The sequence below is a fragment of the Lithobates pipiens genome, unplaced genomic scaffold (genome assembly GCF_037356315.1).
Source record: "Lithobates pipiens isolate NorthernLeopardFrog02 unplaced genomic scaffold, aLitPip1_a1.2 Scaffold_16, whole genome shotgun sequence".
In the NCBI taxonomy this organism is placed as follows: domain Eukaryota; kingdom Metazoa; phylum Chordata; class Amphibia; order Anura; family Ranidae; genus Lithobates; species Lithobates pipiens.
Window position 1 is genome coordinate 576,945,449 of NW_027507748.1, and position 16,530 is coordinate 576,961,978.

At 41.5% G+C, this 16,530-nt stretch overlaps 1 protein-coding gene across 5 annotated transcripts in view; it reads right to left on the reverse strand.

Moving 5' to 3' along the window:
• The window catches only part of PDE1B (phosphodiesterase 1B), a 513,717-nt gene that overhangs the window by 107,586 nt on the left and 389,601 nt on the right, over positions 1 to 16,530 (reverse strand). For all 5 annotated transcript variants that reach the window (XM_077483777.1, XM_077483773.1, XM_077483774.1 and 2 more), the window contains 2 exons: positions 9,699 to 9,815; positions 1,518 to 1,658 (listed from right to left, as the gene is read on the reverse strand). In XM_077483777.1, coding sequence (XP_077339903.1) covers positions 1,518 to 1,658; positions 9,699 to 9,815 — 258 coding nt within the window. The remainder of the gene's footprint in view (positions 1 to 1,517; positions 1,659 to 9,698; positions 9,816 to 16,530) is intronic.

Consider the following 16,530-nt stretch of genomic DNA (forward strand, 5'->3'; position numbering starts at 1 on the left):
ACCATACGATTGGGACTGTGGGCTTGTAGTCCAACCAGAAACAATGGTTACGCCGGCCAAGGAACCAATTGTGGTCAGAGATAGAAGGGAAGCTGTCGCCAATAAGGGTTCATCCACCTTGCTACCAGAGACCCAAGTGAGTGAGCTGAATCTAGTACCAGAGCAGACTTCTCGCCATCCGGGGACAGCGAAGAAGTGGCAAAACTTCAGCAAGTGCCAAGTTGGGGATGCAGCGGGACAGCACAGGTGACGCTTTTGGAGCATCAGTGAGTGCCAAGCCAGGGACCTAACATGTCAGTGGCACAAAGCTTGAGGAGTATCTGTGAATGCCAAGCCAGAGATCCAGCAAGAGAGCAGGGGTGAAGCTTGACGAAGTTACCAAATGCTAAAGTGGAAGAGCTCAGGGGATCCAAAGGCTACTGGATCTGAAGTCTAGTGAGAGAGAGACTGGGAGCTTGTTGAGTGAAGACCCACAGTGAGTGAGTGTGGGGTAAGGAGAACTGTTTGAGTTGCAAATAGTTGAATACCGTTACCGTTTGTAACAGTTACAAGATTGTTGCCATAGGAGACAGAGATCCTACTTATACAGAAGTGATGTCTGGCTGAAAGCCTTCACTTGTATAGCTGTCTACTTATAGAAGTCTCGGAGTCTACTAATTGTCTTTGCATCTACCTAAGGGTGTCCTGGACCTAACCCTCTCTCCCACATTTCTGTTCAAGAGACAATAAAATTCTTTGCATTCAAAAAGTGTCTGGCCTCCACCTGCTCATCTTGCGTTACACCCACAATGCCTTGTAACCCACTCTACAATGAAGAATGTCAGTTCTCGCTAACTCTGGAGGTACCCATTAGGCCTAAGGAGGCTCAGGACTTTGCTACATTGCAACAATTGGAGTGAAAATATTTACTAATTATAGTTAAAGTAGAAAAATAGGCAAAAGTTTTTTCATTTTGACTAGAGCAAGGGCGGGTTTTAACCCCTGTCAGATTTTTATTCACCATCTGTGTCTCATTGCAGAGATTTCCCTTCATTCCCGTTCCATAGCCAAACAGGAAGTGAGAGGAAATCCCTTAAAGAAAGGGAATTCCTTGGGGTCCCCCAGATCACAATTTGTGATTTGCTTTTAGTTTCACTTTCAATGATAATGGTCAACAGGACAAATAGAGAGGGGGGAACCAATGGGGGTTCAGAGAGCAATAAAAACTCACAGGTGTTCTAATCTCGCTGTACTCTCTCCAAAACAAAAAAAAAAGGTTTTGCCTTTAGATATACATTAGTCTTTTCTTTTGTGAGGTCATATAGCCATTATAAAAAGTAGTTTAGAATTATTACTCAGGATTGCTTTTTTTTATATGTAAGGCAGCACACAACATAATATTTGGAAACATTAAATGCAAAACTCCTATCTAATATTCCTGAGATGTGTAGTATATAAGGATCAAATCAAACCACTATTATAGAGGTACTAGATCAAGGCCATAATGAAAAGTTATGAGCAGTTTGCAAAGTGCTTACCACCATGCCTGTACGCAAAAGGAAGCAGTGAACTGTCTGTGTCACATCTGCTGCATGGATCTGGTTGTGGTAAGGATTCTTATACTTCCCATAGCCACTCTCCAGGGAATCCAGAAAACTCATTAGAAACGCCACGGGAATCTAAGAGGAAGAAAAGAATGTTGTAATTAGACTGCCAGCAAATGATTTGTTAACATTACAAGTTAAAACAACTAAAAGCACAAATGTCCGAAGGCATGTGACAGGATTTTGTCTTGCATACAAACGGCAAGGAATTGTGGGCGAACAAACACGGACGTAGTGACGTACTACGTGTTTTTTTAGCTCTTTTGCGCCACCCTTTGGGCTCATTCTGCTAATTTTGTGTTAGTAGAAGTATGGTAGAAGTATGGTGAGTGTTGATTCGTGCTTTTCATTTTGCGCTTTTCATTTAGTGCCTTTCAGTTCACGCTTTTTGTTTCGTGCTTTTCAGTTCGTATCTGAACGGCCGTTCATTAACCAGACATGTGGCGGAGATAACGTGTTATTTATTATTGGCCCTGGCATTATTGCTTTGACTCAAGTCCAGTCCAGGAACAGGAGGATTTCTTTTACCAAAAATTGGTTGCTTTAGTAATCATGACCAATTATGTCATATGTCTTTGCTGCGGGAGCTCCAGGAGAATAATCCAGATGATTTTTGGAATTATCTCCAGGTTCACCAACTCTTGGCATTGCTGACCCCCTATATTAAGAAGCAGGACACATGCATGAGACTTTTATTTTTTGGTTGAAAAATAATGATTTGATTTGTTATATTTTCTATATTTTTGGATGCATAGAATGCACTTTTTGGTTAAGTTCTATTGGCAGATAGCGTGCACAATAAAGCAATTGGAGAATAATACTTGGCTATGTGTTTTACTTCAAATGACAGTTTGGGAGTAGGCAGTTACATTATAAAAAATACAATGTAAAATTAACAAGGGACACCAACATAATTGTATCTTTGATCTTAAAAACTACGGGATAATGGTCTTGTGGTAACTTGCCCAAAAAAAAAGCATAATAATATTATTCGTGATATCACAAAAAAAAAAAAGCCTTTGAAAATTGAGATGCCTTGAAAGAGAATGTGTACTGCATTTCAAGGCTTCATAATTTGTAACATCATGAATGTTAATTTTCCATTGCGAATGCTATTTTACAAGACTGACCACTTCTGGCTTGTCCTTGCTTCCGAGCATGTTTGTACTTTGGACTTTTGTCCGAAGGACTTGTGTACACGCGCCCAGAAAATCCAACAACAGATATTTGTCTGCGGAAAATTTTAGGGCTACTTTCACACTGGCGGTAAAGCGCCACTTTACCGTAGTTTTAGCGGCGCTATTCGGCCGCTATCAGGGTGGTTTTAACCCCCGCTAGAGGCCAAAAAAGCATTAAAACCGCCAGCAAAGCACTGCTGCAGCAGCAATTTGCCAGCGGTTTGGTGGCGCTGCCTCAATGTTTTCAGCTGTGTATACACCACTCCTACAGCACTGCAAAGATTCTGCTTGCAGGACTTTTTTTACTGTTTTGCCAGCGCACTGCTCCAGTGTGAAAGCCCAGACAGGAGAGGCTCTTTACAGGCGCTATGCAGGTGTTATTTTTAGTAGACGCTATGCAGGTGCTATTTTTAGTGTAAAGCGCCTCAGTGTGAAAGTAGCCTAAAGCCTGCCATCCAACATTTGTTTGCGGAAAATCAGACAATTGTCTGATGGAGCGTACAAACGGTTGGATTTTCTGACAACAGTGTGTCATCACACAATTCCCATTAGAAAATCCGATCGTGTGTACGCGGCTTTAGTCAGCTTTTTTAAGCTTTCTTTCCTTTATTTTCATCTGGTGCTTGCTCAAAAGAACAAGCTCTCCTGCAGATGTGTCAGTTAGAGATGCAAGACAAACTATTTACCACTGATGGATGCTTACATTTTTATTTATTTTAGCAGCTTTTATTTATGTAGGACATGTATTCAAAAAGGAAAAAAAAGTATGAGCTGGCATTTGGCTTTAATTTGTTAGCGTATCTAAATCTGTTAGTATATCTAACACACCCTCCTTCCAGACTGACAATGCCGCTGTTCAAAGGTGCCCCTGTGCCCCTTCATTGAGAGTGAGGGCACTCTATTACAGGAAGTGTGTTACTGGCCGAATCACCAAGTGGAAGCAGGGAGAAAAGCTTACAATGAGAAAACATCTAAGGATTGGTAAGCTGATATATATAGCATTTTTAGTTTTTGGTTTAATACCACTTTCAATCCCTATCTCACCTGAATACATACACAAACCAGGACCAATTTACCAATACCTCCCAAATTTCTGAGATGAGAAAGTGGGACACCTTCTAGCACAATGCATTTGGGCAAAATACATACCCCTGCCACAGTTATATAGACCATTAAAAATGCATATGTAAAAAATTATTTGTTAAACCCAGAATTTGTTTTTATGCTATTACTTTTCCTTTATACTGTACTGCCTTTTCAGAATAGTAAGCAAGATACTTCAGACATAGGATGGAGCTTTAATTGACGAAAAACATGTTTGGTAGATGAATAGTACATTTTCAATGATACCTGTACATCAGACCAAAAAGATTTGGTTCCAAGAGAAGGACGGTTTCTCCAAACAAGGGACAGTTGGGAGGTATGATTTACCTACTAGCATGTCTTTGATTGTGGGGGAAAACCAGAGTACCCGGAGGAATCCCATGCAAGCATAGGAAGAACATACATACTCCATGCAGGTAGTGTCCTGGTTGGGATTGAAACCATTGATCCTAGTGCTGCACAGCATTAGTACTAACCACTAAGGCCCAATTCCCACTTGGGCCATTAACGATTACATGCAGGAGACCCAGTAGGAGCTCCTAGTGATTAGCTGTGGGCAAAAGTCCCACTGAAATCAACGGGAGGCTGACAGCTCTTATAGCTAATAGCAGCCGCCTGCATGTAATTGCTCATAGAGCAATAACCTGCGAATGATCAGCCCTGGACACTGCAGAAGCTGTCAGTCTCCCATTTCTTTCAATGAGGGTCTGCCTGCAGCTAATTGTCAGGAACCCCTGCTGGGTCTCCAACATGTATTCACTGATGGCAAAATTTGCAAGTGTGAATGGGTCTTAGCCGCTATTCTGTGCATGACTAGAGACAGCTCATGTACCTCAAAGTGATGCTAATTTAAAAAAAGTGGAGATTTGCTTTTTGGGAGTCACTGTTCACCTTACTGGAGAGAAAAACGTACCTAAAGACCTGCAATGTAAGGACCTCCATGCTTCTGCTTGTTTAATTGTGTGGATCTGTACTTTCATCTCCTCTTTTGTTGCTTATGCCAGTAGTAAACAGATCACTAGCCATTAAATGAGTATCTCTGACATGGGGAAGCAAAGCCCTATTTCTCTACTAAGATAGCCACCTCCACATAGACACACAATGTTTAACATGCTAAGTCAGTAATGGGTGAAGTGCACTACTACATACTACAGGTGAATGGCAGAGTCTGTATTTGTTCTGCTCCACAGTGGCTGTAGGCTGTGCTCTCTGGAGACCTCCTCACAGGTCCTCACTGACAGGCCATACGTCCAGAAAGAGACAGAAATTGACCACATGGGCTCTTTTACAGCCTACCCAGCATACAGTTCAGTACAGGGTGATCATGGGTAGATCACCCGGCATTCAGGGCAGATAAGTCAAAATAAAAAGTAAACAATCACTTCCTATCCCTCGTTCAGTGCTTAAAGAAAAGGAAAATAGTCCAAGTCCATTTCCTGTTTTTGGCCACTAGAGGGTGCCAGATATTAAGTTACAACACTATCCATAGGTGTACATGTTAAAGCATTAGTAGGCAAAACTATCAGCACTACATGGGGAAAAAAACAAAAGTGGGGAAACCTCTTCCACGAGTCAAGTCCTCTTTAATCCATACTAGTGAGAAACTTACTAACTACAACATATTTCACTCTCCCTGTTACTTCTCCAGACACAGATGCACAGAAGGTCCTCAGCATTACCTGCCTTTAGGAGACAATACACTGGTGTTGATTTGCTAAAGGCAAACAGACTGCACATTTTGCAAGTGCAGTTATACTCATTTTCCCCAGAGCTTAGTAAATGTGGCGAAGCTTCACTTTGTAAAGAACATTCAATCAGGTGCAAGGAGAATAAGAAAATCAGCATTTTTGCTTACACAAAATTGGATGATGGAAATTAGCAGAGCCTTACTACATTTACTAATCTCTGGGGAAAACTAGTGCTACTTGCACAGAGCACAGTTCATGGGCCTTTAGTAAATCAACCCCATTGTCTCTTTCTATTAAGGTACAATCCATATGTTGAATGTATACTGTATCCTTCCTAATGAAAAAAGGCCTATGTTACATCTTCACACCTAACTCCTTCAGATCTAAATACAGGTACCCAGCATTTCCTGGGGCACATCCCCTTCTAATTGGGCAGGGCTGTATATACATCAATGCTCCCACCTGCCAGGTTTCCACCCACTGTCCAATATACCGCATTATTATTGGACCAGTGTGAAACTTTCAAGAAAGCATGAGGAGTACCAGAGCACACTGAGCAGACTATAGCAAACAATCACAGCTCTCTGTTAAGCAGACAGCAGATACATTTGCCTAGCTGTCTCCCTGTTAAGCGGAGAAACCCAAAAATGATATACACTCCCTAGCACCTACCTAGGAGGGCACTACATAATCATGACATCATAGTGTAATAGGTTTTCAAAAATCACATTTGGAAACAGAAAAATAAATGATCAACAATTTTATTTATTGTAAGGAACTACCCTGTGATCCCCACAAATGATAGCAGTAAAATGCAGGATACAGGTATATAGATAAATTAATAAAGGCCTGGTGTGCGCTACACAAGCAGGAGGCAAGTCCCCAGTCTTCTCATATACCGGACATCAGCGGTATTTATTCATTTATGATGGCCAATCACCCAACCATCACATTATCCCTTTAAAACAACTGAACAGATCAAAACAAACTACAGCCAAGAGTTTAAGTGCATTTAATCTACATAACTGTATATGAGCAGCATTATGGCAGACAACTATTTCCACCAGAATAAGCCACTTGACCATTTGTCCCGCTGGTGTAGAGCTGCTCTAAAAACTGCTGCATAGAACATCCAGCACATCCAGCACAAACTCTCTAGCTAGCATATTGAACAATCATCTCCAACCCCCTACTTATACAAGAAGGCTTTTTTTTCCCGTACTAAATTAAAAGTACCACCATTAATTATTTTTTTCATGCCGGTATATGTTATATAAATTAAAAAAATGTAAATGATTTATATGTTGAACATTGTCATGTTTGGATTTGATACATTTCCATCTTAATCCTTAGATCGTCCACATTACTGTGATTCTAAGGCATGATGCGTGTTTTCTCAAGATCCTTTACATTATTTGAATGCCTTCCCTGGGAACAGAAATTCACAGGAATACACAAACATTTAAAAGTTCTCATATGAGTTATTCCAACGAAAAACAGTAATGAGATACAAATACAAAGCAGTTACAGGAAAGCCCCCAAAGCACTTACAGGAAAGCTATAACATCTTCTGAAAAAATACAAAATCTGCTCATGGTATTTTTATGCCCTAACTATCAAAGATATGTGCCCAAATCTGAACTTTAGTTCTGTCTGCAGCATCTCCACCAGATCAGAGAACTGAATCAAAAATCCTGGTAATAGTGTAAACTTTCCTTAATATAGTATGGCACGCATTGTACTACCAATAATTATGACGGGGGGTTAAGCACTGAGATGAAAAGCAGCACGTTGACCTTGAATACAGGAGAATGGCTTGCATATTAGCTACTCTATACTGAAGGATAGTAGATCATAATTATTTGCTATATCTAGGAACATAAAAAAGACCTACTAAAGCCAATTTTTGTTTTGGATAGTGTGAGATAACATATGTTTCATATATTTCTTATACCCACTGGAAAGATTTTTTCTCTATTTTCTCTATTCCCGTCTCTGTGACGCCTACTGAGGTTTCGGTGTAACACTGGCTGCTCACTTCAGGATGTTGGGAGTTCACTGGATTTTTGTCAGGATCGGGAGCTGGGGCAGCCCATCCATTAGGGGGCATGTGGGTGGCGCCCCCTCTCTCCAGGCAACCCCCTATATGCAATGGATAGTTTCATGTATAGCATAGCATGATGAATCTATCCATGGCCCACTATTCATGCGTCCGGCCCCTTTCAGGGCACCGGGCTCATGAATTACAGCGGCCAGATTATTTTTAAGCACCTGATTAGAATCAGAGGCTCTAATAGGCTTCAAAATAGTGTGGACTCTGTCGCAGAGGATGCGTCCAGAGCCCACCCAGGTGTGTTACAACAGATCAGGAAGCGGGTCTGTTACCCATCACCCCATTGGCTGAAAGTACAGGCACTCCTATTGGATGCCTAGGAGGAAGTGAGGAGGAGAAGAGCCACTGGCTGATGCCTGGATGCCTGGTCCCTGCTGATGCCTGGATACCCGATCCACACTCCTCGGATGCCCGGTCCCCGCCAATGCCTGGATGCCCGACTCCCATCCTCCTCCTCAGATGGTCGCGGATGCCCAATGCCTGATGCTTAGATGGGGTAAGTGCCTGTGGACAGACCGGCAGACAGCGCAGGGGGTTTCGGTTGTTTGCCGCACCCCAAACAAAAAAACACCAGCCGTCACTGATCGGGAGGTATTTTTGCACTAATTGGAAAAATATAACACGTTTAAAGAAGTATTTAATAGACCAAAGGGCAAAAAATACGAGAAATGCATTGTTAGAGTTTTACATACACTGTACATCAAACAGCAATGTGGACAAGGCATTCAACTACAGTTACCAATTAAGTTATTTTTCATTTTGTAAAACTTCTGTAAACTAGTTTATGGGAATAACAGCACACCATTACTTGTACGGACTACGCATGACATCCTTAGGCTTTTATTTTATTATGTATTTAACGGTTAACTGCTTATACTTTTAGTGCCGCTCTAAGGCCCCATTCACACCTGAGCATTTTGTAGCTTGAAGCCTGAAGCTACAAAAAGCTGGAGGGGAAAAAATCTATTATTCTCAATGGAGATGGTTCACATCTCCACTCCATGTCGCCTGAAGCCAAATGCCTGAAGCTCAAAAAAGTTCTGCACCCTTTTTTGTCGCTCAAATCGGGCAGATTTGGGCATTTTTATTCTTTTTACATTGGTGACCTTTTACCCTGCACAAAATTGCGGCAACACACGGTAAATAATGCTGCAAAATCGCAGTAAAAACGCCGGCAAATCGCGGCAAAATTGGGTGATTTTCTGCCTGAAAAAGCTACGTTCAGGTGTGAATGGGGCCTAAGCAAAAAAGGAAGATGTATATTGTCCCGCTGTTGCTCAGGAATGGGGTGCTGGCATGAAATATCACCATCCAGTAGTATATAGTCTACTTAGAAAATGTGCTGCTCTCCCAGTCTAGAACTCTATGATTAAGTCCCAGTGGGTGGGGTTAAATATGTCAGAGGGCATGACTTGAGTGGTGAAACGCTTAGGCAATCTCACACATGTTTACAACATAGACTGGACTGGGAGAGCAGAGATTTTTCTAAAAAATGTTCTGCTTAGCCCATGTTCGCATTGGGCCAATTTTAGCTGAACTCGCACGATTTCTAACCCGCATCAGTGTGAACCTAGGCTTAAGGTAACTAGGCTGGAATGAATGGAAAGAGTTCTATTTGTGCTTTTGGATATGTTGAATTGAAAAATGAAATAGATCTGTTCTAAAAACATTAGAGGATGTGATCATGGAAAAAAGTAAAAAAAAAATGTTTCCTGCAATGAAAGCAATGGCAGTATTTATTTTAAGAATGTTATATGTTATTGTGTCACTTACTCTCTCTGCCTGATTTAGCTCTTTCATTCTAACAGAACATGACATTCTAATAAAAGAATGTTAATAACCCTCCTTGTGAACACACATTCTTGCTTTTACAACATAAACGATAATTATTATTATCATCAGTATAAAAACATAAAATAAATACAATATGGTACAATCAGTCAGTAAGCAGCTGAAAACTGAAATTTGATCGACTCTTGTGAGTAATATTTCCATAGCCTTATTTGAGTTGTTTGCACGTATTAGTAGTTACCTTAAAGCGACTGTTCAGGTTGTGTCTAGTGAGAAGTTCAAACACAATGGTTTTCAATGCATGATCTTCACTGACTCTATTCAGCACAAATACATCAAAGTCCCACAAGTCCAGATGCTAGGGAGAGAGAGAAAACAACATGAAAAAAAATCTCTTCTATAATTCAACATCCCAAATACAGTAAACTGATAGACATTCATCTGAACCCAACTGAAAAATCTTTGTGTTTTCTATAAAATGCTACAATAATATTAACATTAAACCAGCTTAGAGCCGGAAATCCCCCTATAAATATGGACTTGTAGTAAAAATCAAATCCAGATGGAAAAAAAAACAATTTAATGGATTGAATGGTTTTAAAAAGGGACCATGAAAAGGGTTTCTGATAAAGAAAAACTATAGAAAGTGTGCCACATCCCAATTGTAACAAAGAAGAGGAAAACCCCCCTAAGCTGGGACGTTTAAGGCACTACCATTTAAACAGTGAGAAGTAGTAGACTGGTATTGAACATTTATTAGAAAACATATATTAAATATTGCACATAACCGTGGATACAATGTATACAAACCTGCAAAGAAAGATACAACTTCCTGAAACTGACGTGTTTCAGAGATGGAGTATTGAACATTTATTGGAAAACATATATTAAATATTGCAAATGACCCAGGATACAATGTATACAAAAATGCAAAGAAAGATACAACTTCCTGAACCCGACGCATTTCAGAGATGGATGCTGTCTCCTTCATCAGGGTTTTGACAGAAAATATAGTAATTGCCCAATCATAAATTGCCCAATGCTGAAGGATCCCCTAGCAACCTCTGGAGTAACCCTAGGGTTCCACGGAACCCTGGTTGAGAATCACTGGATTAGACAGTAAATATAGTATCTATAAAATTCAAATGCAAAATGATCAACAATGATTTAACCCTTCCAAGTAATCCTGAATAATCATACACAAAACACTGAAGGTATTGAAAATGTACATCATAGTCATTTACATGTACATAAAAATATCCACATTTATTTAAAAAGAGAATGACATTGTCCCGTGGAGTCCTCTGTACATCTCGTTTAGACGTGCTACCTCACACACTGCTTTATTCTCAAAAACCTTCGAATCGAGAGAATCCCCTGAGAATCATTACCAAATACTGCAATCGGCATGTGGAAATTAGGAAAATTGATTTAAAATTTTGGCATGTTCTGACAATGGACCCTAATTTGGGCCGATTGATTCCAGAGGCACCCCTTTTTACTTTTAGAAGAGTTACATCCATTGCCTCTAAATTAGTGAAAAGTGAGTTCAGAGGGGATGGAGGTGTAGAACACTGTTAAATATAAAGGCACTTTTATGTGAGGTTCTTGTAAATATATGGATATTAACAAGAGATCCACTTTACCAGGTGGGAGTACCTTCAAACCCAGATATTTTGCAAACTGTAGGACATTTGGTGTCATTTATATGCTTAAATGTGACTGCGGCTGCTTCTATGTCAGAAAGACTAAGCTCGGATTTTGGAAAAGAGCTTACCAACATATTAGAAACATGCAGACGTGTAACCCTGATCTACCCTTGGGAAGACATACCACCTTGATCCATCAGGGCGTGTTTCCCAGGATCGAATTTCTGAACCTGGATCGCATCCACCCCAGTCCGAGGGGAGGCGACTGGAACATAAATATCCTGTAGCTCAGATTACACTGGATCTTTACATTAAAAGCTACACACCCCCCCCCCCAGGATTAAATGATGCAGTATGCTTTAAGCCCTTTTTGGAGGGTTTCAATCCGGGTGGGATGGAGAAATAGGGATATATATTCTATGGCTGTTTTTCTCTTAGGTCCTTTACCTTCCACACTTCATTCTGCAATGTTTTCGTGCCTATTTGATCTCTGAACTTATTTCTCTTTTTCTTTCCTTTTTGTCTTTTTCTTCTCCCTTTTCCTCGTTTTTTTTTTTTAGCCTTCTATCCTCTCCAATTGTTAATTGCAGCTATTCCTGCAACATTGTCCCAGTTTTTGCCTGCTGTTGTTTCTGATGTTCCCCTAAACATTGTCACATGCGGCCTCTGGTATCCCCTCCACGGGATGTACAGAGGACTCCGCGTGACAATGTCATTCTCTTTTTAAATAAATGTGGATACTTTTATGTACATGCAAATGACTATGATGTAAGTTTTCAATACCCTCAGTGTTTTGTGTATGATTATTCAGCATTACTTGGAAGGGATAAATCATTGTTAATCATTTTGCATTTGAATTTCATAGATACTATATTTACTGTCTAACCCAGTGATTCTCAACCAGGGTTCCATGGAACCCTAGGGTTCCTCCAGAGGTTGCTAGGGGTTCCTTCAGCATTGGGCAATTCCTGCCTTTCAGATAAGTTCCCACTGACACCATTGATCTTTTTAGCTATCTGGGAGGAGGTAATCCAAAGACATGCAGGTAGGTTAATTGGCTTCTGTCCAAAATTGGCCCTAGTATATGAATGGGGACCTTGGATTGTGGGCTCCTTGAGGGTAGGGACCGATGTGAGTGTGCAATGTACAGGGATAGGGACAATTGTAGATACTCACTCAGGTTGAACTGAATGGACTGGTGTCCTTATTCAACCTTACTAACTATGAAACTATGAAACTATGAATTCTTCCCAATGACCACAAGTGTAAGGACCATTCTTCCCACTGACCATCACACTAATCTATCATGAGTTGTAGATTTCTAATTTTTAGCAGGGGTTCCCTGAGACAAAAGAACTATTTCAAGGGTTCCTCTGTGTTGAAAAGGTTGAGAAAGGCTGGTCTAACCCCTAATGAAGGAGACAGCATCCATCTCTGAAAAGCGTTGGGTTCAGGAAGTTGTATCTTTCTTCGCATTTTTGTATACATTGTATCCAGGGTCATGTGTAGTATTTAATATATGTTTTTTAATAAATGTTGACTACTATTCAACTACTTCTCACTGTTTATATGGTAGTGTCTTAAAAGTCCCACCTTAGGGGGATTTTCCTCTTCTTTAAAAAGGGACCAGACCTTTTTTGACGTCCCCTTTTGACCCATTAACTGAAGCTTTGCATTTAAATTTGGCCACATGAGCCAAATCAACCAGATTTGGTCTTACAGTAAGGAAAGGGATGGTCAGCACTCAGAATGACATCCAAAATGGTATTTCTTTATTAGAGGTGTCAGCAGCCCCAAGGTCTGAGCATCGGGCTGGGCTTTTATGAAGGAAAGTTGCAGTGCCTATACATCTGTTTTCCTTGGAGATTTGGTCTTATACCTCTAAGGCCAAATTGAACATTTAGTTATTTAGACCCCTGGCAAATTTCTACATATATCAAGACAGAAAAAGCGAGGTGCAGAAATAGGAGATCTACAGTAGTAAAATAAAGCCTCAGGATAAGTGTATCTAAAACCAAAAACAAACATTGTGCAACATGTGTTGCAGTAGCCAGAACTTAAATGTGGTAGCTGTATTCGTTTTCTTTTTCAGACTTTATTTTGTTTATTTCCCCTTGATAATCATGTCAAGTATACACTCACTAAGATAACAATGTTAACTCATTGTACTGCATATATAGTATGGGGGAGCAGTTTTTCCATCGTAGGATCTGCTCTGCTGATGTGGAAGCTTCCCCCTTTTCTCATCTCATTGCATAGGGGAGATGTTCTTTGGTCCACAAACAATAGCTGGGAACACTAATGTCATCATTAGAGATTTCAGTTTAGTGCAAAGGCAGTTACAAGAGCAATAAAAAATGGCACACACTATATAGTCAAAAGTATTGTGATGCCTGCCTGTACACACACATGAACTTTAATGACATCCCAGTCTTAGTCCGTAGGGTTCAATATTGTGTTGGCCCACCCTTTGCAGCTATTACAGCTTCAACTTATTGGGAAAGCTGTCCAAAAGGTTTAGTAGTGTGTTTATGGGAGTGTTTGACCATTCTTCCGGAAGAGCATTTGTGAGGTCAGGCACTGATGTGGATGAGAAAGCCTGGCTCACAGTCTCCGCTCTAATTCATCCCAAGGGTATTCTATGGGGTTGAGAGCAGGACTCTGTGTAGACCAGTCAAGTTCCTCCACCCCTCCACCGCTCATCCATGTGTTTATGGACCTTGCTTTGTGGACCAGTCCAAATTATTTGGTGGAGGGGGGATTATGGTGCGGGGTTGTTTTTCAGGGGTTGGGCTTGGCCACTTAGTTCCAACTCTGAGGCCGCGTACACACGCGCGGACTGTTCGCTCAACTTTGTCCGCTGAACAGTGTTTCAGCGGACAGTCCGCTCGTGTGTGGGCTTTCAGCGGACAGTTTCAGCGGACAGTCTGCTGAACAAAGTTTTTCGGAATTTCCGAAAAACTGTCCGCTGAAACTTTGTTTCAGCGAACAGTCCCCTCGTGTGTAGGCTTGTTCGTCAAACTAAGTTCCGCGCATGCTCAGAAAGGATTTACACGCCGAAGGTTGCATTGCAGTGTATAGGACGTCGTTTTCTAGTCCCGTCGTACGTGCCGTTCACGTCATCGCGCACGGTTTCAGCGGACTGTTCGTTCATCGTGTGTGGGCAAGTCCGTCCATGCTAAGTTTGAGCGGACTGTCCGCTGAAACTGTTTGACAAACAAAGTTGAGCGAACAGTCCCCGCGTGTGTACGCGGCCTAAGGCTTTTTATGCCAATGTGATAATTGGCAAAAGGAAAACTTGATAGAGAGGCCTCTAACGGAGACAGCCCTAGAACATTCCACTCCAATTTCCAAGGGGGAGTTGAGAACAAGAGGGAGACTCCATTGGAAAACCTCTGCTTACTCCGAGGTCTGAGCCTAGTTGCTTCCTTGAAGAATTGTTGGAAAGGAAAGGCCTGTGAAGGCCGATAAAGGTGACTCTTGAACCCAGAGGGACCTGACCGATAGAGCCAGAACTAAATCCAACTGGAGGAAACCTAGAATAACTAAAACTTCTAGATCACCACATGATCTGTCAGCAGCAGACATGTATTGAACAACTTTGACCAGATACTCCCGTCAACTTTGTCTGCATTCATTCTTCTAGTATTCAAGAGAGCAGAGATGACTCCGGAAGAGCAGCCGTGGACCTCCAATCTCGAGAACCAGACTGTCAGACGCAACCGTGTTAGGCATGGATGTAGAATTATACTCAATGACAGAAGGCCTGAACTGTGCTAGCAAGGGCAACCATGACCTAATTGGCCAATAATACATCACCGCCACTAACACCACAACCTCCATTCAGAGTCTTCATAGAAAACCCAAGGTTGAGCAGGACTGGAAGAAATGCATAGGTCCTACCGCATTTCCAATGATCCATCATGGCATCTGCACCTAAAAACCTCCACATGTAGAGAGAGACCATTCATTTTGGACTCTGGGAACATACGTCGCTGAGCTGTAGTCTTGATTCTTCTGAGCCCAAGACATAATTGGCTCCACTTCCTGTAATAGAGAACAGGCTCTGAGTCCCCAGGCTGTCTTTTAACGTAGGAGACCGCCGTAGTGTTGACTAACATAAGAGCACTGACACTCCTTTGTTATATGGTGAAAGGCCTAAAATCTGCTTCCTGGCTCCCACTGCTGGAGAAAACCCTTCCAGAAAGGCAGCTTTCACTTGGTCCTCGGATCCATAGACACCATAGTGCCAATCATTTTAGACACTGAAAGGCGCTCAGGTGAGAAGAAGACCGGGCCAGGAGTATTCAGATTCAAACCCTCAAAATCCAAAGCCAATGCAATGATCCAAAATTATATTGAACTGTGCCCCGAGGCCCACAACAAACTGAGTGGGCTCCAAGTGTGTCCTTGCTAGATTCAGCAGCCAGACAAATTTAAGGAGCATAGAAAAAAAACTGGGCTCCAGCAGCTGCCCTCTGTTTTGATAAAGTCTAAAAACCAATAAGACCCTGAAAACACACAGGGTGATGTTGAAAGCAACTTGCAGAAGTCTTCTACAATGGGCACATGAAGGTAAGCATCTTAAGTCTATTGGAAACAAGCAAGTCACCTGTGTGTACGCGGCCTTAGGCTGCATTCACACCTGAGTGTTTTCAGCTCATAAAATGCTTCTAAAACGCCAGAAAAAATGCCTGAAAAACACTCTAAGCAAAATCCCATTCATTTCAATGGATTTTCACATCTGAGCATTTTGTCACCTGAAACTAAACGCCGGAAAAAACATTCTAAGCTCAAAAAGGAACATGAGCTTCTTTGGGGCAGATTACAGGCATTTTTCTGCCTTTGCATTGGTGACATGAACAAAATCGCTGCAAATTCTCAGCAAAATTGTGCTAAAAATGCGACCTTGAAATGCTCAGGTGTGAACGCAGCCTTAAGGCGTCAGTATACCAAGACATTTTGGATAATTCCAACTTTGTGGAAACAGTTTGGGGCTGGCCCCTTCCTATTCCAACATGACTGCGCACCAGTGCACAAAGCAAGGACTATAAAGACATGGATGACGAGTTTGGGGTGGAGGAACTTGACTGGCCTGCACAGAGTCCTGACCTCTCAAAAGCTCTTCTGGGAGAATGGTCAATGGACTAAGACTGGGATGGCATTAAAGTTCATGTGTGTGTAAATACAGGTGCCCCAATACTTTTGACAATATAATGTATATGATGCAGTCTGCTACTAGCCTGTAACTTTTTTTTGTTGACCCCGCTGTCATTTTTTTGCCTCCTATAACAGACTGAGCTGTCCAGCAAAAGTGGCAGTTGGATGGTTGAGAGAAACCATTTACAACTGACAGGGTGCATACATTAGTTAGCTTTTATTTATTTAAACCCTTTATCCCAAAAGAAAAACAAGAAGAACTTT